At 44.1% G+C, this 22,354-nt stretch overlaps 1 protein-coding gene across 1 annotated transcript in view; it reads right to left on the reverse strand.

Annotated features, from left to right (window-relative positions):
• Positions 1–22,354, reverse strand: part of SPG7 (SPG7 matrix AAA peptidase subunit, paraplegin) — a 263,297-nt gene that overhangs the window by 15,753 nt on the left and 225,190 nt on the right. The window contains exon 14 of the mRNA XM_086945796.1: positions 7,590–7,746. Within this exon, the coding sequence (XP_086801922.1) occupies positions 7,590–7,746 (157 nt within the window). The remainder of the gene's footprint in view (positions 1–7,589; positions 7,747–22,354) is intronic.

Here is a 22,354-nt window from a genome sequence, read left to right on the forward strand (position 1 = left end):
AAGTCCCACCAATGCACTGCTAATGACCTCATACATTACATCATTCATGACATGGTCCGTGACATCACTCATGACATCCACAGAACCATACACGCCCCCATACAACCTCTCATATGCCCACTCAAACACCCACTAGCAGGCCCATAACAGTACTCATACACTTACTCACTCGTCCATAGAGGAGACTCACAAACTCATTCACTCAAACAGCCACTCACACAACCAATTACTCACCCATATAGCCACTCATACAACCACTCACTGATACAGCCAGTCACACAGCCATACACTCACTCATACAGCTAATCACACACCCACTTATTTACCTACACAGTCACTCACACACTCACTCACCCATAGTCTCTCCACAGAGCCACTCACTCACCGATACAAGCACTTACACACTCATTCACATACCCACACGATTACTTACATACCCATTCACACATCCAAACAAGCACTCACACATCTGCTCACTCACCCATACAGCCATTCACACAGACACTTACTCTCCAAAACAGCCACTCACTCACCCATACAGCCACTTACACATCCAGTCACTCACTCATACAGCCAGACACCCAACTCACTCACCCATACAGTTACTACACACCCACCTACCCACCTGTAGAGCCACTCACACCACCACTCACCCATACAACCACTGACACACCCACTCTCTCACTATTACAGCCACTCACACAGCATCTCACTCACCCACCTATACACTCATACAGACACAAACACTCATACACACAAGTATACATAGTCACACAGCACTCGCATAATATAGGTTAGTAGTATCACTCAGTACTGCACCTAGTATACTAATTTAATCTTTGTAGTAGGTTAGTATACATGTTTAACACTCAAACTCTTAAACATACTTACACTCACTTGATGTCATGAGCGATGTAATTTGAGATGTCATGAGTGATGTAATATGTGAGATCATAAGCAGTACACTGCGGGGTGTAAGTCATAGTTAGCTCAGGTAACCGTAGCTGCTGAGTTCCACTGGTTCTGTACGAGTGAAATCTGAGCCCAACTACAACGCCCCTGTAACCTTTGTTTTTTTCAGTGAATTTCTAAGGTTTTTTTTTTCATTCTATTGCTTAACTATAACGTCCCTGAAGTCTTTGGTTTTTTAAGTGAAGAAATATATATATATATATATATATATATATATATATATATATATATATATATATATATATATATATATAATACATATAATACATATTCACACAGAAAATGTAGGAAGATGAAGAAATTTGAAGAAAACATCAAATGATGTTGAATAAAGCTTTAAAAAAAGTGCAGGTTTTCAGACAAAAATGGCGACTGTTTTCAGGAATCCTTTTCTGGTGGGCCTGAAAAATGAACTGCCTCACATGCCCTGCACTGCATTATGTGATGGCTGCCTTATGCTGGAATTCTTGAAGGTCTTAACTTGGCCCTCTGCAAGCCCAGCCTATTACAGAATATGGTGCCCGTAGTTTTGGCCATTCCTGTGGACAATGAGTCGAACATACTTAATACATATTAGCACAATAACAAAAGTTGAAGGCAAGGAGATGTCGGAAAGAGAAAAGGCAAATAGCACGAATTTGGTATGAAAATACGTTGCTTTATATAATGTAAACACATTATTTTAAATCCAGTGCATTGTGTCCCAAGTGATTGTAAAACCTATATTTCAAGGTTCTGACTCATTGAGACATAGAAACAAGGCGTCATCAGAAATGTACAAAAGCGACCATTAAATCAAGGCATTATGAGTGCTCGCAGCCTACTAATACTAATGTTTGGGATGGATTCCATGGCACACCCCCGCTGCACCTCCTTAAATGCATATCTCCATGTGAATTGGAGTGGTCTATACATAGCTGATTACTACAACAGTTTCATCACACATCTTGAAAGAGTGCTGGCAAGAAAAGAGCTGCAAACACCTGAGGTGGGAATACTGTGGTTGCTCCAAGGTCCCAGAATCAAACCGGCAGGCAATTCATTTTTAGATAATGCCTATGTGCCTGAAAAACAGCAATGAAATTGAAGGCAAAAGTGAATCCCGAATATATTAGGTGGGTATATTTGAAAGCAGTATAGTCAGAGGACAGGAAAGATGAGGAATACAAACACGCCTATTATCCAAATAATGGGACGAGGTGTTGAGCTAGTTTGAGAGTTTTACAGAACAGGATGATACTAAGCAGAACAAAGTGTAAAGACCATTACTGGTTAGCTAACAAACCTCCATTAGGATATAGTACCTCAACGACAACAGTAGACATAAGCCACGCAGAAGTGACCAATTTATGTATTACATAATAGGAAGAATATACACCCTAGTAAAGCATTGCAGACTACCTTCTTGTACACAATCGGAATCCACAATGTTCGTAATGCTATTTGTGTTAAGCCAAACAGTCTCAAGCTAAGACAATTATTAATTAAAAATGATGTAACTTATGTAATCTATATGTAAGCACGATCTAAAGGTATTGTCAATAAAAATGCTATGTGATATGTGAATGTACATTGCTTAACTTTAAAAACTCAATAAAGATAAAATAAAATGTTTTTTAAATTGGTTTTCCAGTGATCCTGCACATCTCAGAGATATTCAAATTGTTTATGGCTACCAGAGAAAATCCCATGACTGAGAAGAAAAGGTTACTTGCTTGTAGTCCTGGTTCTGGCTCGTAGGAATCTTTATTGAAGTCGTAAACACTACAATACTTCTGTGCTGCCTGCCTGGACCCTGGAGCACTTCTCGTATAATTTTCATTTAAAATTCACACCGGGCGTTAATGTCCATCTGTCTTCATGATGAGCCACACCGTATGAAAGGCAATCATATGCTCAGTTTCTTTTTCTGGGAACAAATGATTAACTGGAGTATCAATTTTAAGCCTGTATTGCATCATTTAATGTGTATGAAGGTGAAACTGAAGGAAGAGAAGAAAAAGAAAATGCAGCGTGATTGTCTTTCATTGTAGAATGAGGAAAAGGATCCTGACTTTTTAAGAGTCCAGAAAGTTCCTCTACTTCTTAGTACAATCTACTGGCAGTTACCTTAGAGAGCCAGTTCTTTTTTACGGTAAGACAGGTAATGACATTTTATAGTAATTATCTGCTTTACAATGCTTAACCTTACCCAGCCGGGAAGGCGGGTGAATTGTCTATGACTTCAATGAAGATTCTTATGAGGCAGCATCAGAACTTAAACTAAGTAAACGTTATTCCTGCTTTTCAGGATCTACAATGGCATTCATAGACACTAGAATAGAACAGCAAGCTAAAGAAACTTTCTTCAGCTAGCGGCTGTTGGGAAGTAGGAAGAGAATGCTTGAAAAAAACCAAATGGGTGTATATACGATACTAGCGAGAAAAAGATACTTTAACCAAAGAAGATTCCTTAGGGTTTCCACAACCATTTTAGCATCTTCCGGAGCGTGGAATTCCAAGCAGTAATGTATAGTAATTGCCATGTGACTGCCTTACATATGTCAGCAATTGGTACATGTCTAATCTAAGCTATAGTAGCTGCTTTCCCTTTGGTAGAATGAGCTCTAAGTTTGCCAGGTAAAGATGTGTCTGATAATTGACAGCATAACAAGAAACTATCCATCTAGCTATAGACTTAATGTGGCCATGCCCTGTCTGATCTGACAAATAACTAATGAAAAATGTATTTGTCTTTGTTATATCCTTTGTGTAGGTAGAAATCGAGAAACCTTCTGATGTTTAAACAGTGTAGAGCATGTTCTGCTGGTGTTTAAGGATTAGGAAAGAAGGTAGGAGGAGTAATAGTTTGCTAATATGAAAATAAGAAAATACTTTCGGGAGGAATGAATGGTGGGTTCTCTTTACTACTCTTTAAGAGTGAAAAAAAGTATAAGGTTCTACTGCAGATAGAGCCTGTAAATGACTTATTTTTCTAGCAGAACAGATAGCTATTAAGAAGGTTCTCCTCCATGACAATTGCTGCAACATAGTTTCGTGTGTACATTTGAAAGGTGATCCCATTAATTTTGATTTAACAGTGTTTAGCTCCCAGGGAGGAGAAGAGTACTTTTAAAAAGTAGTTGATGACAGGTAGGTTAAAAAAAATGACAGTTGGTTTGGATATTTTCTGTATGCAGTAATGGCAGATCGATTAACTTTTATTGATGGAAATCAAAGCTTTGTTTGAGCTAAATGAAGCATATAAGGCAAAATCACTTTTGTTTGCAAATCATAGGATTGTGTCCTTTTTTGACAAAAGATACAGAAGATCTTCCACTTTGAAGAATAGCACAACCTTTTGGAAGGACATTTTGCTTGTATCAAGATCTCTATGAAGGCTGGTGGGAGATGTAGGTGGCCAAACTGACTGTCTTCAGGAGCCATGCAGTCAAAAATAATGATGCAACAGTTGGGTGTTGGATTTGACCCTGAAATCTTTATAGTAGGTCCGGTCTATACTGTATACTCTTGTGTGGTTTTATGGACATATTAAGTAAGCCGGGTACCACCACTGTCTCGGCCAAACTAAAGCCATTAATATCATCGTCAATGGATACCTTTGAAGTTTCAGTATGACAACTGGAATTGGATTGGTGAAAAGCATAAAGAAATGGCCTCAAACATTTGATCAAAAGGGCATTCCCTAGAGTTCCCTGTTCTGGTAGTCTGGACGTGAATCTCTGTATTTTTTGTTTTCTGCTGTTGCGCAGAGGCCATCAAAGGTGTCCCCCACTCTTCGAAAATGCTGTTTAGAACTTCATCATCTAGTGTCCATTCATGAGATTATTTGCAGTATCTGAATTCTATACTTTCAAAGAAGGGATAAAGGCTTTGAGAGCTAGGTGGCCAGCTCTAGGTTTGAGGTAGTTTATTTGTACAACTTTTGACTCTTTGTCTATTGCCCCTGAACTGTTGGATTTTGAAGATGAGCTCCCCATCCCACACGCGAGGCATCTGTTAGGAAGTTCTTTTTAAAGGGTGTCCCTACAAGTAAGTCGTGTCTTCTGCACCGCCAAGCCAGTGATCCTTTTGGTGTCTGAATTAAGTGGCCTTCCCAATTGTTTTCTCTCTGACAGTATCAGGCCTCTAAGCATTTTTTGGAGAGGTCTCATGTGTAACCTTGCATTTGGGACAATGTATATGCAAGAAACCATACAGCATAGTAATGAGGCCATTTGTCTGGACTTTGACAAGGTTTTTTCGTCTATGAGGAATGCCGTTACAAAGGTTACTCTGGACGGTACTGTCGTTGCTGATGAAAAGACAAGTGTGGGGTTTGAACACCAGGCTAATGAAATCTGTGACCCCCTAAGTCTTTACTCCTACTGGAAGACTATTTCTGTTTTTCGAGGCCAACTGCTTCACTTTTCACCTTTCTTCCTCTGTGCGCAGTCCAAACAGAGATCATCCGTAGTAGGCAGATGCAAAACTTTTACTTATGCTTCAGGGTTGTGCTTCATGGGCATAATGACCTTCACAAGGCAATATCCAGTAGCTGACAGACTGCAGCACTAATGATTTGGCAGCTACCACATAGTACTCTTTTAGCATGTTTATGAAATCTAGTTGATGGTTTTTAAGCATGAAGAAAATCATACCTTCAAATATCTCCTTTTGATAGCAGCCAAGGAGAGAAGTAGCACTAGCGTTTTTTTTTTTAGATGAGTCCCAGCTAACTATGTGCTTGCTTTCATGCTCTGGAGGGACTGTTGTTCCCATGACTGAAGCATTTATTTTTCTCACTGAAGTCTGATTTGGTTTTTGACTTGTCAGGGTCAAGTTATGGTGCTTTGTAATTTTTAAGCTATCTATATGTTGCTCTTTGACTGTTGCAGGAGTAGGGAACCTATTTTCTCCTATATCCAGCAGCCCAGGGAGCAAAAGAGGCTTAGGCGCCGCTCTCATTTGCAAAGTTTCTAGTATCACTGGAACAGTTGTTTGTGGAGCCTCTATAGGAATGTTTAATTTAGTAGTACCCCTGGCTAAGACCTCCTGTAAGGTGGAAACGTCAGCTCCTGGAGAGGTGTGCGATGGAGATGCCGCCGATGATGCTGCTGCTGTGTAGGACGTGGTACCATCTGAGATTGTATAAGGTGACCTTGATCTTGATGGAAATCTGCAAGACTTTCCTTTTTAAGAGTTTGGTGAGGTAATGATCATGGAGGATATGGTTTCCTTTTTCTAAGCGGACAGTAGGTCTCAACACTAGTTTTGGAGAAAAATATAAAGGTTGCAAGATTCCAGTAGTGAATCCTCAAATGGAATGATTAGTTGTAATTGCGTAATGGTAGTGGATGGGGGTCTGGTGAAATTGGTCGAGCTGTAAAAGGAGGAGGCATGGATAAGGTCACTACTCTCTTTTTAGGCGTAGTGGTTAAAGAAGTTGTTGAAAAACTATGTATCCACACCCTGTTGTTCCAGCGGTATAAGTCATGGAGAATGTAAAAATTGAGTGATTCAAAGAGACAATTGACGGAAATGGAGTGCCAGATATGGTTAGTGGTAAATGTAGTCTCATGAACGGAGATAACGTACGCCGTCTACAATGTTTTTTCTTCGATGTCGACAAAGTATATGATGCGGTCAGCAGTGACGTGAGTCTTCGTCGACATTGGATGATGTCAATGTCTTGACATCAAGTGAGGAGTTTTTCTCGAGTTTTTCTCTTTCAGGTTCCAAACATCATTTAAAAGCCACTGAGCCTTTGTGTGATGACGAACAAGTAGGGGCTCAGGCCCTTGACTTCAATACCTTTGATGTTGAGCCAGAATGACGTCAAGAATGAAGTTGTCAATGTTTGACAATGATCTCCTTTCTCTGGATCTCTCCTTGCCAGTGGCTTTGATGGGAGTAAGCTGTTTTCTTATGAAGGGCATGAGAAGATAATTTCTCCAGACTTCTAATTTTATTCTTCGTCTGTTCTCATGTCTTCTATGAGACCCCCTCAGCCTGATGCCCTTGTGGTCCCGTAAGGTCCTTTTAGACATCTTTTTACATGTGTCAGTCTTTTAACACACAAGTGTTTGGTAAACACTACCCGCTGACCTTGCGGGGGTCTAACACCAGTTTTTTTTTGTGCCACATGATGGCACTCCTCAATAAGAGAAGGCAAATTTTGTGGACAAAATCAGTTAGACAAAATGTTGAAAGATGTCACATGAAGCTATAGGAAGCTAAAAAAAATCTGATTTTTATTTTTTTATTGGAAATTGAGATGTGAAATATCACATGTGCTCTGAAGGTCCTCACATGTACTAGTAAAAAGACCAGGCTCTCTCAAGGAAACAGCCAGTACGATGCACTATGGGTAGAGGGATCCTTTTGCTCATTCTACAATGAAATATCTCACTGCATTTTCTTTTCTTGAGACATTTCCACCTTCCTGCACATTAAATGCTGCAATGCAGGCTTGAAACTGATACTCAGATTCATCATATGAGCCTAGAAAAATAAATTGACCTCTGAAAGGCTGACACATAGTGTGGCTCATCGTGAAAAAAAGCAAATATATATATCCTGTAGTCTGACAACGTATGATTAGGGTGAACATTTCTTACCAGTTGAACATTTCTTACCAGTGGTGACTTTGTTGAATGTGATGGCCTCAGACACTCGCCCTCCTAAAGCCATGCACATCCTTTCAAATAGCTGCTCTTTGGTGAACAAGTGCTGCTCTCTTGGGAGGATCTGAGCGAATCCCAAAGCTGCATTTGTCCGAGGTGCGATTGAAATCTATAATAAAGTCAGAAGATTTAGGTTTAAAGTGATTTATACATTTTGGGTACTCGAGCAATAGAGAAAAAACACAGACCAGGTCAATGAAGACATTGACCTGCAACGACTGTTCTCCCGAATTGGTATATTTCATAGATTCACATGTTTGAATGGTTCCCTGTTGTCAAGCTGGGAACCTTCAGGGGTCAATGTGTACACAGCAGTGTACATATACACTCAAGTAACAATAAAAACAGGCATATATTACTTGTGGTCTACCCACTTCATTACACGACCTGATCTCTGGCCAATGAAGTGGTGAGAGAGTTCAACTGCCCTCAGAGGCTCATCAGCTTCTGATTTTAAAGCTTTTCAAGAGTAAATCATTTTCGAGCACCGCGAAAGGTGAGGAGGGCAGGGCAAGTCACATAAGAATGAATGGAAAACTTTAATTACAGGCAATTAACCTTCTTCTACTCCAGCATTGGATCTTCCTAGATTCACATGCATGAATTAAGATTAACAACGCAGTGCAAGTAGAGACATGTGGAAGGCAGGAATAAGGCTCATGTTATTAAGCAGATATGTGTCAGAGCACTGCCAGTCCCAGTGGAGAAGTGTGTCTCAAATGGTTAGAGCAAAAATAATAGGTGATGGACAGAATGCAGAACAATGTCATACATTCACCCCAGTACAGAGATCTGGGCCTAAATCCATCGATTTTTTGCACTCCACGCCACCCCAGTTCAGACATGGCCATATGCAAATCAGCCTTGACCCTGTGCCTCATGGGAACAGTCCAGCCCGAACTGCCAAGCCATGTCTGTCCTGGACCGGAATCAAGCATCCTAGGACCGGTTTCTGGCTATCGGCCGTCTTCAGCCAGGATAGCTTGACTCCAGTGGTGTGGAGAGCATGGGACTCACGTCTGAGCAGACCCATCCCACTCGGGGTGACAAATGCAAAAATAACAGGTGATGGACAGAATGCAGAACAATGTCATACATTCACCCCAGTACAGAGATCTGGGCCGAAATCCATCGTTTTTTTGCACTCCACACCACCCCAGTTCAGACATGGCCATATGCAAATCAGCCTTGACCCTGTGCCTCATGGGAACAGTCCAGCCCGAACTGCCAAGCCATGTCTTTCCTGGACCGGAATCAAGCATCCTAGGACCGGTTTCTGGCTATCAGCCGTCTTCAGCCAGGATAGCTTGACTCCAGTGGTGTGGAGAGCATGGGACTCACGTCTGAGCATACCCATCCCACTCGGGGTGACAAATGCAAAAATAACAGGTGATGGACAGAATGCAGAACAACGTCATACATTCACCCCAGTACAGAGATCTGGACCTAAATCCATAGTTTTTTTGCTCACCATGCTATTCCAGTTTGAACCAAGCCATATGCAAATCAGTCTTGACCCTGTGCCCCATGGGAACAGTCCAGCCCGAACTGCCAAGCCAGGTCCTCCCTCAACTGGAAACAAGCATCCTAGGACCGGTTTCGGGCTTTCAGCCCTCATCAGCCAGGATAGCTTTATTCCAGTGGCATGGAGAGCACGGGACTCACGTCTGAGCATAACCGTCCCACACGGGGTGACAAATGCAAAAACAACAGTTGATGGACAGAATGCAGAACAATGTCATACATTCACCCCAGTACAGAGATCTGGACCCAAATCCATAGTTTTTTCGCTCACCATGCCATTCCAGTTTGAACCCAGCCATAGCCAAATCAGCCTTGACCCTGTGCCCCATGGGAACAGTCCAGCCCGAACTGCAAAGCCAGTTCCTCCCTGGACTGGAAATAAGCATCCTAGGACCGGTTTCGGACTTTCTGCCCCCATCAGCCAGGATAGCTTGATTCCAGTGGCATGGAGAGCACGGGACTCACGTCTGGGAACAGGGCAGACTAAACTACCAAGCCAATTCTTCACCAGAAAGGAGACAAGCTACCGGGGACCGGTTTCTGGCATTTCAGCCGTCTTCGGCCCGGCTTGCTTGAATCCTGATGGAGCAGTGAGAAAGGGACTCATGTCTGAGTATACCCTGCCACACCTATAGTGGCCAAAAACGATTCAGAAAAGGAGGTGGTGATGAACAGAGTGTCTGAATTGAGCAGACCACTCTTACCCAGTCCAAAGATCAGGGCTTGATCCATCACCGTTATTTATCTCACTGCCCCATCCCAGCTCAGAACCTGGCTATATGCAAATCAGTCTGTCCCTGGCCCAGTGCATCATGGGAACAGGGCAGACTAAACTACCAAGCCAATTCTTCACCAGAAAGGAGACAAGCTACCGGGGACCGGTTTCTGGCATTTCAGCCGTCTTCGGCCCGGCTTGCTTGAATCCTGATGGAGCAGTGAGAAAGGGACTCATGTCTGAGTATACCCTGCCACACCTATAGTGGCCAAAAACGATTCAGAAAAGGGGGTGGTGATGAACAGACTCTGTCCCTCACCACCCCTTGTTGTAAATATTTTTGTCCACCCTAAGCGTGGAAGGGTATTCTCAGATGTGAGACCCTTGCTCATTGCACCATCAGGATTCAAGCAAACCGGGCCGAAGACGGCTGTAATGCCAGAAACCGGTCCCCGGGAGCTTGTTTCCTTCCCAGTGTAAGAATTGGCTTTTGTAGTTTGGTTTGCCCTGTTCCCATCATGTACTGGGACAGGAACAGACTAATTTGCATACAGCCAGGTTCTGAAACTGGGATGGTGCAGTGAGCTAAAAAACGGTGTTGGATCTAGCCCTGATCTCTTGACTGGGAGAGAGCTTTCTGCTTAATTCAGAGACTCTGTCCCTCACCACCCCTTGTTGTAAATATTTTAGACTTACCAGACTTCAACAAGAAGACCTTGGATCTCAATGACGACGGTCCATGAGGATGAGTCCTGGACCTGCCTAGAGAGCATCCAAGGAAGCAGAGTGGAACCTTCCTTTGCTGTGCTGCCAGGGGCTTTAGAGCCCACTCGCAGATCGCCCCAACCCCAGGCACCAGAGACAAATCAAGTGGGGATCCGACACCGACCTCTAACACTAACAATCCCCACAAGGCTTGCAACCAGAGGGTTTTACAGGGGACATGTTCCTAGCACACTAGGAACAAGCTCAAAAATGGAATTATGGCAAACGTTTAAAAAACATTGGCTAAAAAGAGGCCGAGGTAGCTCTACGGATCCATGTTGTTGGCGCAGAAAGAAAGGAACTGATGTTAGCATGCAGGGTTGGTGCTTATAAAACCACCACAATGTCACTTTTGATGCAGACGGCGTCAATGCTGAACCAATGAATGGCACCTACTGGCACTGCTCAAGCTTTTCCGGGTCTAGTCTGACACCTGGGGAACATTCGATGGTGAGAATTCTGCAGCTAGAAGTTTCTATTAGATATATACAATTTTAAAGGTTTAAGTAAAAATAGCAGCAAGCGTTATCTATGGCTATCTGGTAGTGCCAGACCAGGAGAAAGTTACAAGCTTAGGCTGATTGTGATGGAGTGTGGGTTGGACATAGTGACCAGTTTAGTTCTGATGAAACAGTTACCTTATCAAAGTCTGGTGTGCAGAGTTCAAAACTTCAAGATTTCATAGGAGGAGCTCAACTGATACCAGCAAAGGGTCTAGGACCTATGGAGGCACGTCTTGGGGACCAGGAACTCACTCCAGCAGAGGTCTGTAGGGCTAGGACAGGTTCAATTGCAGCAGGGCAGCTATGCGGTTGCAGGGAGGCCCCCTGGAGCTTGCTATGTCCATGTAGCTCAGAACATGTGGTCAGCCAACTGATCCTTGTAGTCACTCAGGTAAGCCTGGAATAAAGGGAGCAGTTCCAGATTTCCTTCTCAGAGATCACCGCAAGCCTCAACAGAAGGGCAGTCCTCTGAAGAACAAGGGCGGTCTCAGCAGGAGGACAGTCCTCTGGGGAACAAGGTAGTCCTCGGGTAAACAAGGAAAGCCTCAAGCAGAAAGGCAGTCCTCTGGTAAACAAGGAAAGCCTCAAGCAGAAAGGCAGTCCTCTGGTAAACAAGGAAAGTCTCAAGCAGCAAGGCAGTCCTCTGGGTAACAAGACAAGCCTCAAGCAGCAGGGCAGTTCTCTGGGTAGCAAGGCAGGCCTCAAGCAGCAAGGCCGTCCACTGGCAGCAGCTGGCAAGTCCTCTGAAGAAAAAGGTAGTCTTCAAGCAGCATGGCAGTCCTCTGGGGAACAAGGTAGTCGTCCTTCTGTAATGTCCATAGGTCTAGGAGTATACTGAAGAGTGGCAAAGGAGGTGGAATAAAGTTACTTACCTATAACTCCTATCCTCCAGCAATGGCACCTTTCATAGATTCACATGCTTGAATTCATACCAGTCATCAGACTGGGACCCCCAGTAACGATGTTAACGCAGCAATGTACCCATTCACCCAGTTGCACGACCTTACATCACAACCTTTCCTCCCTATTCACGTCATTATATATGATCCAACCTTCAGCCAATCAGAAAACATCTTACCCAGCTGTTCCCCTGCCTGAGGCTTCCAATCATCAATTTTCTATATCGTATGTACATAACAATCATAACATTAAGCCTTATGACTAGTGGATGTGGGTGGGCTAAATGTGAATATATGAAAGATGCAAAACACTGGGGAACCGGAGTTACAGGCAAGTCACTTTATTCCTTCTCCAGCATTGCATCTTTCATAGATTCACATGCTTGAATTCAGATAAACAAAACAGTACCACATACCAACTCTAATAAAGAGGATGGTGGGAATGAGGCTTACCTTATAAGAAAATATTTCTGATCACACTTCAACCCCCTACTACCTCCTTTTTGGCCTGCACATCAATACACAAATGCTTCACAAAAGTATGAGCCGTCCTCCACATTGCTGCCTTGCAAATGTCATTCAAGTCAATTCCTGCTAATAAGGCAGTTGATGTCGCTAATAGATCTTGTCGAATGTGCCTTCACTGATTTGGACATCAGTCTTTTCAGCAAATTATGTGCAGTTGAAATACATGAAACAATCAACCTTGCAATTGACAGTTTAGTAACTGTTTTGCCTTTTTTTCCTGAAGCAAATGATGTCAAAAGCTGATCTATTTTTCTAAAGGTATCTGTAGCCTGCAAATCACATTTTAAACATCTTTTAATATCTAATTAATGCAGAGTTTGGTCTGCAGCTGAGCTTGAATTTAATGTCAATTTATCCTTTGAGAAGTACAGATATGGTTCTTTGCAACTTAAAGCTTGCAAATAACCAACTCTAAGAGCTGAAGTAATTGCCAAATGAGCCTTCTATTTTAACACTTTTTATGGATGCTTTATGAAGAGGCTCAAACGGTGCCCTCATCAGTGCTGTCAACACAGTGTTAGCTCCCATTTTGGAGCCAGCTTAGACACAGGTGGAAATTTTCTAAACAAGCCTCTCATAAATTGCTTAATTATTCTCTGCAAATACAATACTGTCTGATTAGAAGACCTTAAAAATATTCAATTTGCAGGCAAGTGGACCTTAATAGACATATAATCCTAACCTCAAATGATATAACAGACAGGGCAAGAATGAATGCTGCGCCATCTTTAGAGGATCTAATTTTCTGCTTGTTCCCATACTACAAATCATTTCCATTTCAGATTACAAGTCTTAACCGTTGATGTAGCTCTTACTCACTTTAGTCCTTGTCTACACTCCTCAGGAATGATGAGCCATGCTGTTAGGTGGTGAAGTATTAGTGCCTCACTCTTCGAGAGTTAGTTGACATCTGGCTTGAACTGCACAGGTTTGTCTATGCTCAACTCACATAAATCTGCATACCAATTGTGAGAAGTTGGCCTAATATGTGATGTCATAGGTTATGATATCTCCGTGCACTCACTGAATTATTCCAATTCAATTAGTTTGGGCGCGTTTCCTTGTCGCACTATGCCAGGTAGTGCCTTAAATCATGAATACAAGATGTGATGCAAAAATCACTGCAAGGCGCGCATTTTCACATGAAACTGGTGGGTTTCTTCAAAGGCTTATGCAAAAAATGCAAAACAAACTTGCTTAAATGCTTAATTGCGAATTTATTTCATTCCAATAGAGGGAAAATTCATCAGGTTTATTCTTGAAATGTATCCAACATAAATCAATCTTCGCATTACTTGATGCTTGCCCAATGCATTTCGGGTTAAAAAGATGTAACCCTTCGTCAGGGGCCTAAAAATGAAAACATACAAGACCATAACTTTCAGGAAAAAGAACCATGGGGTCATAATGACCTAACATATACAAAACTGCTATTGTTGTGCCTGTGGCCAATTCAACATTATCAAGCCTCAACGCTGCAATTTACATCAAAAGGAAACTGACACGTACTTCATAAAACAAATATTGAAATAGAAAGAAACTGACACCATAAACCATCGGTGTACGCTAATCAAGTGCATAGTGAGAGCCAGTAGAATACTCTAAGCGTGTGGTTTGAAAGAAAGCTGTGGATGCGAGGAAGGGTGGGGTGAGAGCCTAACCGTAAGGCGGACTACGTCAAAAGGAGAGAGGCTTACCGCAATAGTAACGGGTGGTCGTCTCAGTGTTCTGAACGCGGAACCGGTCCGATAAGCGGAGGACCAATAGGAAGGTTAGATATAGGTATGTCAGGGGGTCACGTGATACGGGTACAAAAAATAATTACGTAAAACGAGAGAAGAAGCCAAAACTTAATAAGGATAGCAATAGAACTAGGGTGGTGCACCACAAAAAAATAGTAGCGAAGAATAAAAGGGAATTTGCAAGCTTAAGACGCGCGAAGTAGCGTGACGGTTGTGTGTATTCTAATAGGTGCGCTGGGGTCACGTGATACGACGAAGGAAAGTAAACAAAGGCTCGTGCAAGGTTACTAGGAAGAAGTGCAACATACACAGGAAACGCACGAATCTGAAGATGGGGGTGTAAGGTGAAAAGAAATAGCATGAGCATAATGCACTGTGGTGAAAAATAGGAGTGAAAAAACACAAAACATGAAAGATCCGTGATTGGCGGAATGCCAACATAGGCAATCAATGAATGTAGATAGAGATGTACTAGCACAAAAAGCTAGGGTACGTGAGGATTACATGAGGAAGACAATAAATTGCATTAGAAAAATAGGAGTAACAAATTCAAAATAGTCATTAGGATCATCCATAGAGGAGTAGGGGGTCACTCATATAGCCGTATGGAGTGTCTTAGGTTACAGGAAACATGAGAATTCAATTCGATCATTGATCCCTGCTGGTTGGAGGGAATTCAGTTTCTTGATCCAGTAAAATTCTGCTTGTAGTCGTTGTTTCGTTGGGTCAATGTCTGGACGTTGCGGGAGTATCTCTAATATGGTGAATTTGAGTTGAGTGATTTGGCAATACTTTCATGCATCCAACTAAAGGTCACAAAATTGATTTACAATATACAGGAACTTGTGACACTAAAAATGTGATCTACGCCATCAAATGCCCATGTGGCAAAATTTATGTCGGTCAGACAGAAAGAAAGATCAAGACGAGAATATCAGAGCACAAAAGTAATATTCGGACAAAAAATATGAAATCAGCAATAGCAACACACTGGCTTGAAAACAACCACCAAATCACTCAACTCAAATTCACCATATCTACATATCTACAACCGTCACGCTACTTCGCGCGTCTTAAGCTTGCGAATTCCCTTTTATTCTTCGCTACTATTTTTTTGTGGTGCACCACCCTAGTTCTATTGCTATCCTTATTAAGTTTTGGCTTCTTCTCTCGTTTTACGTAATTATTTTTTGTACCCGTATCACGTGACCCCCTGACATACCTATATCTAACCTTCCTATTGGTCCTCCGCTTATCGGACCGGTTCCGCGTTCGGAACACTGAGACGACCACCCGTTACTATTGCGGTAAGCCTCTCTCCTTTTGACGTAGTCCGCCTTACGGTTAGGCTCTCACCCCACCCTTCCTCGCATCCACAGCTTTCTTTCAAACCACACGCTTAGAGTATTCTACTCGCTCTCACTATGCACTTGATTAGCGTACACCGATTGTTTACAGTGTCAGTTTCTTTCTATTTCAATATTTGTTTTATGAAGTACGTGTCAGTTTCCTTTTGATGTAAATTGCAGCGTTGAGGCTTGATAATGTTGAATTGGCCACAGGCACAACAATAGCAGTTTTGTATAGGTTAGGTCATTATGACCCCATAGTTCTTTTTCCTGAAAGTTATGGTCTTGTATGTTTTCATTTTTAGGCCCCTGACGAAGGGTTACATCTTTTTAACCCGAAATGCATTGGGCAAGCATCAAGTAATGCGAAGATTGATTTATGTTGGATACATTTCAAGAATAAACCTGATGAATTTTCCCTCTATTGGAATGAAATAAATTCGCAATTAAGCAAGTTTGTTTTGCATTTTTTGCATAAGCCTTTGAAGAAACCCACCAGTTTCATGTGAAAATGCGCGCCTTGCAGTGATTTTTGCATCACATCTTGTATTCTAATATGTGATGTCCACTATTCTAGTGGGCACCCTGTATCAGTCCAAACAACCCTTATGGTGATGGTTGTAAAGTCAACCTTATAGACTAGCTATCCTAGTGGTAGCATGGACAAAGCAGTGTTAGACTAAAACTTCAGAGGGCATGTAAAGCCAGCTGTTTTACCATATGTAATCCCTTTAATACCAAATGAAAGGACGCCACGCAGGTTATATATAAAATATATATGTATTTATTACTAACACAACCCCTCTGAACTCTTTATGAGGTCAGAGGCACGAGCACATAACAAGATACTTAATTATCATACAATAAGTTGCACAATATACAGTAGAGCCCTCAGGGGAACGTAAAACCACACACTAAAATAGTGGTATAAGAACCACGTCACAAACAAGAAATAGGCCTAGGGAATCACTGGGGCTACGCTGTACTACCAAAGGTTAGGAAGCAGGAGGCCCACGGGAGGCGTGTGCAGTGTCTTAACACACACGCGAGTTACCATAAGGATACAATAGGAATGAAAGAATTGGAAACTAGTTCTTTTAGGACACATCCGGATGGACTAGGAGAAAGCCACTGAAAGCTAGGACACTACGATAGTCAATACCCACAGGAGCACCTGAGTACTCGCGTTACCTCACCCACAGGAGCCGGGTGCATAGGTGTCAAAGTGTGTCGGGTTTTGTCGCTGATTCCTATAGAGACCTGTGAAAAGATGCTGCAGGCGACCAGGAGAGAAGTGTCCGGTTGGATCCAAGGGCGGATCAAGGATGAAGAGTACCTGAAAGCAGAGGGGACAGAGTCTGGGTCACTAGCCAGTGACCAGGAAGGAACCAGGCGATGTCGTGAAGCAATCAGGTGATGTCGTGAAGCTTGTCTCTGCAGCCACATGGACCAGGAGGTGTCAACGACGACCAGGAGCTGGGCACGGACTGTCCCACGAAGGATCTCACTGTCTGCGATGTCGACTTCCGGATTGGAGTATTGGAGTCAACAAGGCTTGGCAAGGGCAACCCACGCAGGAATCGAAGATGGCTTCTGTTGCAGACCAGCAAGGTCTGATGGGCCTCTCCTTTTCAGGGAAGCAAGGGCCAGCCTGGAGCAACCAGGCCAGCGGTGTAAAGTCGTAGGTTCGTCGTCACAGAGGCCGCTAGCCAACGGGCAAGTGACCGGACAGACGCATCGAGCACAAAAACACTAGCAGGCCCCACGCGGCACTCGTGGAGTGTGGAGGGCTGTGCGTCGGTGTAGATGGTGCTCGGGCTGGGGCTTCTTAATCCCTAATGCACAACTTCGAGGGTGCCTCGGAAGCTGCACAAGTAGCAAGGTGCAGGTTTTTCAAGATGGCTGGTCCCACGTCTCTCGTCGCCTCCACGGGTCTCAGTTTTGCTGTGGCTGTGGATCGGGCTCAAGGAAATCTTGAAGGCTTGTTCTTATCAGGCTCTGTGCTCGGGCTCCGGCAGGAGCGTCGACAAAGCAAACCGCAGATCGCTGGATGGTGTCTGTTTGCACAGGGTGGTCACTCCTTGACCACAAGGGAGATTCTTTAGTCTTCTAGTTGCAATAGAATGTCGAAGGTCCAGAGTTTTGTTTCAAGTTTCAGTTCAGGATAAATCTAAAGTCTCTTGACTCAGCTCCTACCTATATACTAATCTGAGGGTTTGGATTTCCTGCTAGGTCCCTCCTATGGGTGGGACTAGGGAAGGGGGTGGTTACACCCCTTTCCCTTTGTCCAGTTTCACGCCAGAGCTGGGGCTGGAGTGCCCCAGCAACTGGTTTCAACCGGACTATGCATGGAGCACCTTGTGTGCCCCAGGCAGTGTCTCATTTCATAGGCCTTTTTGCCCCAATACACTAAGGCCTGTCTGGGGTGGTGCTAGCACCTCCCAAGACAGGGAATCTATTGTCCAAGCTTCCCTCGCTGGAAGGACTCCCAGCAGCAGGAGGTCAGACTTGTGTCTGTGGCAGCAGCATCCATTTTGTGATGCTGAGGCTCTGGTTAACTTTAACCGGTTTTACTAGGAACAACATGTCTTCTGCCTCTAGAAGGGTGGAATGCTATCCCCGTCGCCAGAACTGGCGAGGGGGTAGTATTCCAAACCAAAGTTAGCATTCAACCGCGAGGATGAAAATGCACTTAAGAGTATATGGTATGGCTATTTCATAGAACAGCTATAAGGACATGGTTCCAAAAGCTGCAGACAGGCTCAGCTCATGCTAGAGCACCATCTCACATAAAACCAATCACTCTGCCTCCAGGATTGTTAAGGCCTGCCATAGGAGTGACTTATAGGTGTATATGTGTCTATATATAATGTTAGATATAGGAATACTATATCTAAGCAAGGGGGGATTACACGACCTTGCCCCAGCTGAGTGATCAGCCAGTTGTGTCAAAGTGGATGGCCAGTCAGGGGTGGCATAATACATGCTGCAGCCCCTGGTAGGCCTTGGATGCACCTATGCCCTGGGTACCGAAGGTACACTGTACAGGGGCTCACAAGGGTGACCCAATTCCCAATTGATTATGTACTTAAAGTACATGGTATGAATTTAGAGACAGAACAGCTGGGCTGTGGGTCTGATTAGCAGGCCCACAGCCATATTAAAGTCGAAAACCAGTAAAGCAAAAGTAAAAAGTGGGGGTGAACATAGAAAGCAGACCCTACTCTCCTACACCAATGATGACATGGGCATACAAACGCCACCAAAATCATTCTGCAAATCTCACTCTTCATCTTGCACAGTACTCTTGAGATCAATGGAACTGGTGGGAATTCGTACACAAACTTCCCTGCCCAATCTAATGTATGCTTGCCAACATCTTGGCCTTGCAATTCCGATCTGTTGCAAATATGTGCCACTCAGGTTTTCCCCAGCTGTGAAATATCAAGTGTAACGGATTGTTGTCTATCTTCCATTCGTGGATGTCTGCATTAAGTCTGCTTAATCAATCTGCTATATTGTTGGGCATTCCCAAAATGTGCTCTGCAGAGAGAAAAATGCTGTTGAGAATCTCACATTTCCACATATCCATTGCTTCCTTCAAAAGTTGCATTGAGTTTGTCCACCTTTTTTCTGAATATAATACATTGTTGTCATATTGTCTGTCCTGATCATTACATGCCGATTCTTCACAATGGGCAAGAAGGCTTTCAGAGCTAGCTTACTGCCATCACTTACATACATTTATGTGCCATTTTTCTATCTCTTTTGTCTACAAATCATTCACATAATTTCGTCCAAATGCACTCCCTATCCAGTTAGAGAAGCATCCATTATATTCCGCCAGCTTGGCACATGGCCCGTATAGATCATTGGTATCTTACACCACAATTACTCTTGGAGGTGCGGGAAACTGCCTATCTTGCCCGCACGCTGTCGGATAACCCCCCGGTGCTTCTCCGGATAGACTTTCCATCAGTGCCAATGCAGCGGTCACAATGGCGCTTTTCTGCATCGGCATTGTTAGATCAGGTATTTCATAGTGAAGTGGGAGACGCCATCTGAGAATATTTTTTATTAAACAACAGTATGGTCTCCTCACAACTAGTGCTTTGGGATGCCTTTAAGGTATTTATTCTGGGCGTCTGTATTTCAAAACACACTGGTGTACTCCGGTTCATTCGAACTGACATGGAGAACATTGAGAAAAAGCTTAAAAGTATGGACGCACAAGCACAGACTGCTTCCTCCCCATAATCTCTGCGCGACCGCACAGCTCTCTTGACCGAATTCACAGAAGCGGCATCTCACGAGGTCAAACACCTTGGTAAATATGCCATGGCCCGAACATACGGGGAAGGAGAAAGAACCGGCAGGACACTTGCCCGCCTCCTCCGGCCTCACTACCAATCAGTGTTTATCACACGTATAGATGCGTATAGTGGCACCGAGCTAACAAAGGGGACAGATAATACTGATGCCTTCCTCTCCTATTAAGTTAACCTCTACAAGACGAGGAAAACGCCAGTGGGTCAGGCCTTCACAGATTAATTGCAGGAGATTGTAAATTGTAAATTGTTGTGTCTTGTAAAGCGCACTGCTACCCGGAGGCCTCGTAGCGCTATAGACCGCTGGGGAACCCGTCCTGGCTTTCCCTGTGAGATAGTCCCTCCTGGGGGTCTCCAAGGTGAAACCAGGCATCCCCGGCGTTTGTGTGGGGCCGTTGTGGAGATGAGGCAAGCTAATGCCCAGAGTTGCCGAGTGTGCTCCCTGGTCGGAGTAGGCACCGATGCGAGAATTATCAGTCCGCTGATCCTGGTCCAAGACCCTGCCGCGTCGGGAATCGAACCCTGGTCCCGGGCCGTTCTCTGCACTCGGGTCTGCCGCCTCTAACCAGTGAGCCACACCTCTCCACTTTTTGCAATGGTCTTGTTGGAGGAGGGTCAGCGTGATTTCTTGGCCTCTCCTATTGACGAGGATGAAATCAAACCGGCAATCAGGGCGATGGCCAGTAGACGGGCCCCGGGATCAGGTGGCCTTCCGGGAGAATTTTATAAGGCCTATCAAATTGAGTTGGCGCCCCCACTGATAGAAGTCTACGACGAGGCCCTGCAGAATGGGTCCTTATCCCCTACAATGCGGGAGGCTATTGTGACACTGTTACTCAAGCCCAGTAAATCGCCACACCAATGTTCCTTGTATCGCCATTATCACTACTCAATCACGACTATAAAATACACGCCAAAATATTAGCGACCTGGTTGGCATTATTGGTAAATACCTTGCTATGCCCCTACCAGGCTGGATTCGTTCCCGGCCAGTCCACGACTCAAACTATAGGCCATTTTCTCTGTGATGAATGAAATGGAGCCCACACTGCCTGCGGCTGTCGTTCTTCTAGACACCGAAAAGGCTTTTGACTCCTTGGAGTGGCCTTTTTTGTATGCGGTTATGCAGAAACTCGGGATCCCTGAGGGTTTCTTAAACCTAGTATGCCTCATGTATACGAACTCTGCCTCCCGATTGAAACTTAATGGTGAAATAAAGCAACAATTTCCCTTATCACGTGTCACTAGACAGGGATGTCCCCTTTCGCCCCTATTATTTATTATTGCCGCAGACCCACTTGCCTGACACATACATCAACGACATCTTAACAGAGGGTTGCAATTACAGACAGGCCCGCTAACTGCGTCGTTCTAGGCGGACAACATAATGCTATTTGTGCGGAAGCCAGCTGACAACCTAGATCCGCTCCTGCAAGAGGTAGTCCGCTTCGGAGTTCATTCAGGTTTGGTGATAACTTGGGCTAAATCAGAAATGTTCCCAATAATGCCGGCAACAACCCAAGAAGAATCTGAGTTCCCCCTGCAATGGTGCACGGACCACCCTCATCCCCCCACAAAGTACCTTGGTGTATACTTGCACTGCAATGCCCCAGAAGTAATTTGATTAATTGTGGACCGGCAGTGGACCGCTTCTCAACGCAGGTTGATAAATGGATCAAGCTTCCCCTTTCCATAGCTGGCAGAATAGCCATACTAAAAATGGTGGTGCTGCCATGCTTCTTATACCTCATTTTAAATATACTGATTGCTTTGACCTCCAAATTTTTCTATGCATTGCCTTCATTGCTCATTCGTCTTTTCTGGGCAAGCGGACAGCCGCGAGTAAGCTGGGACACACTCACTACGTCCTACGAGGAGGGAGGTTTCGGCGCCCCAGATGTTTATCTGTAGTACCTTGTGGCCCAAACCTACTTCCCTGATTATTGGTATCACCCGGTCGCCCGGATTCAATACCTCAAAGCCAAGCGTTCCCAAATATATCCCAGCCCCCTGACTGCCATATTGCCATAAGGACTGTCCCCCTCGCCCAGCGAGATCCAAACTCTACCAACGACTTGCTGGGCGTGGACCAAATTAGGGCGATATCTCTAAAAGGACTCATTTTATTCGCCACATCTACCTCTGGCAGACAATCAGTGGTTCCTCCCCACCACTGAGGTCCTGACAAACTAGCATTAAGTAAACATGGGCTCCGAACTGTTGGGGACCTATTTAAGGATTCCCGACCTTGCGCGATGTCGGAGCTTACCACACATGGGGATGCTACATACATGGACAGGTTCTTATTGCACAGAGTCCAAAGCTCACTGATGGAAACGCTGCCAAGTGGACAGGTGGAGACGG

Source organism: Lissotriton vulgaris, chromosome 12, assembly GCF_964263255.1.
Source record: "Lissotriton vulgaris chromosome 12, aLisVul1.2, whole genome shotgun sequence".
Lineage (NCBI taxonomy): Eukaryota > Metazoa > Chordata > Amphibia > Caudata > Salamandridae > Lissotriton > Lissotriton vulgaris.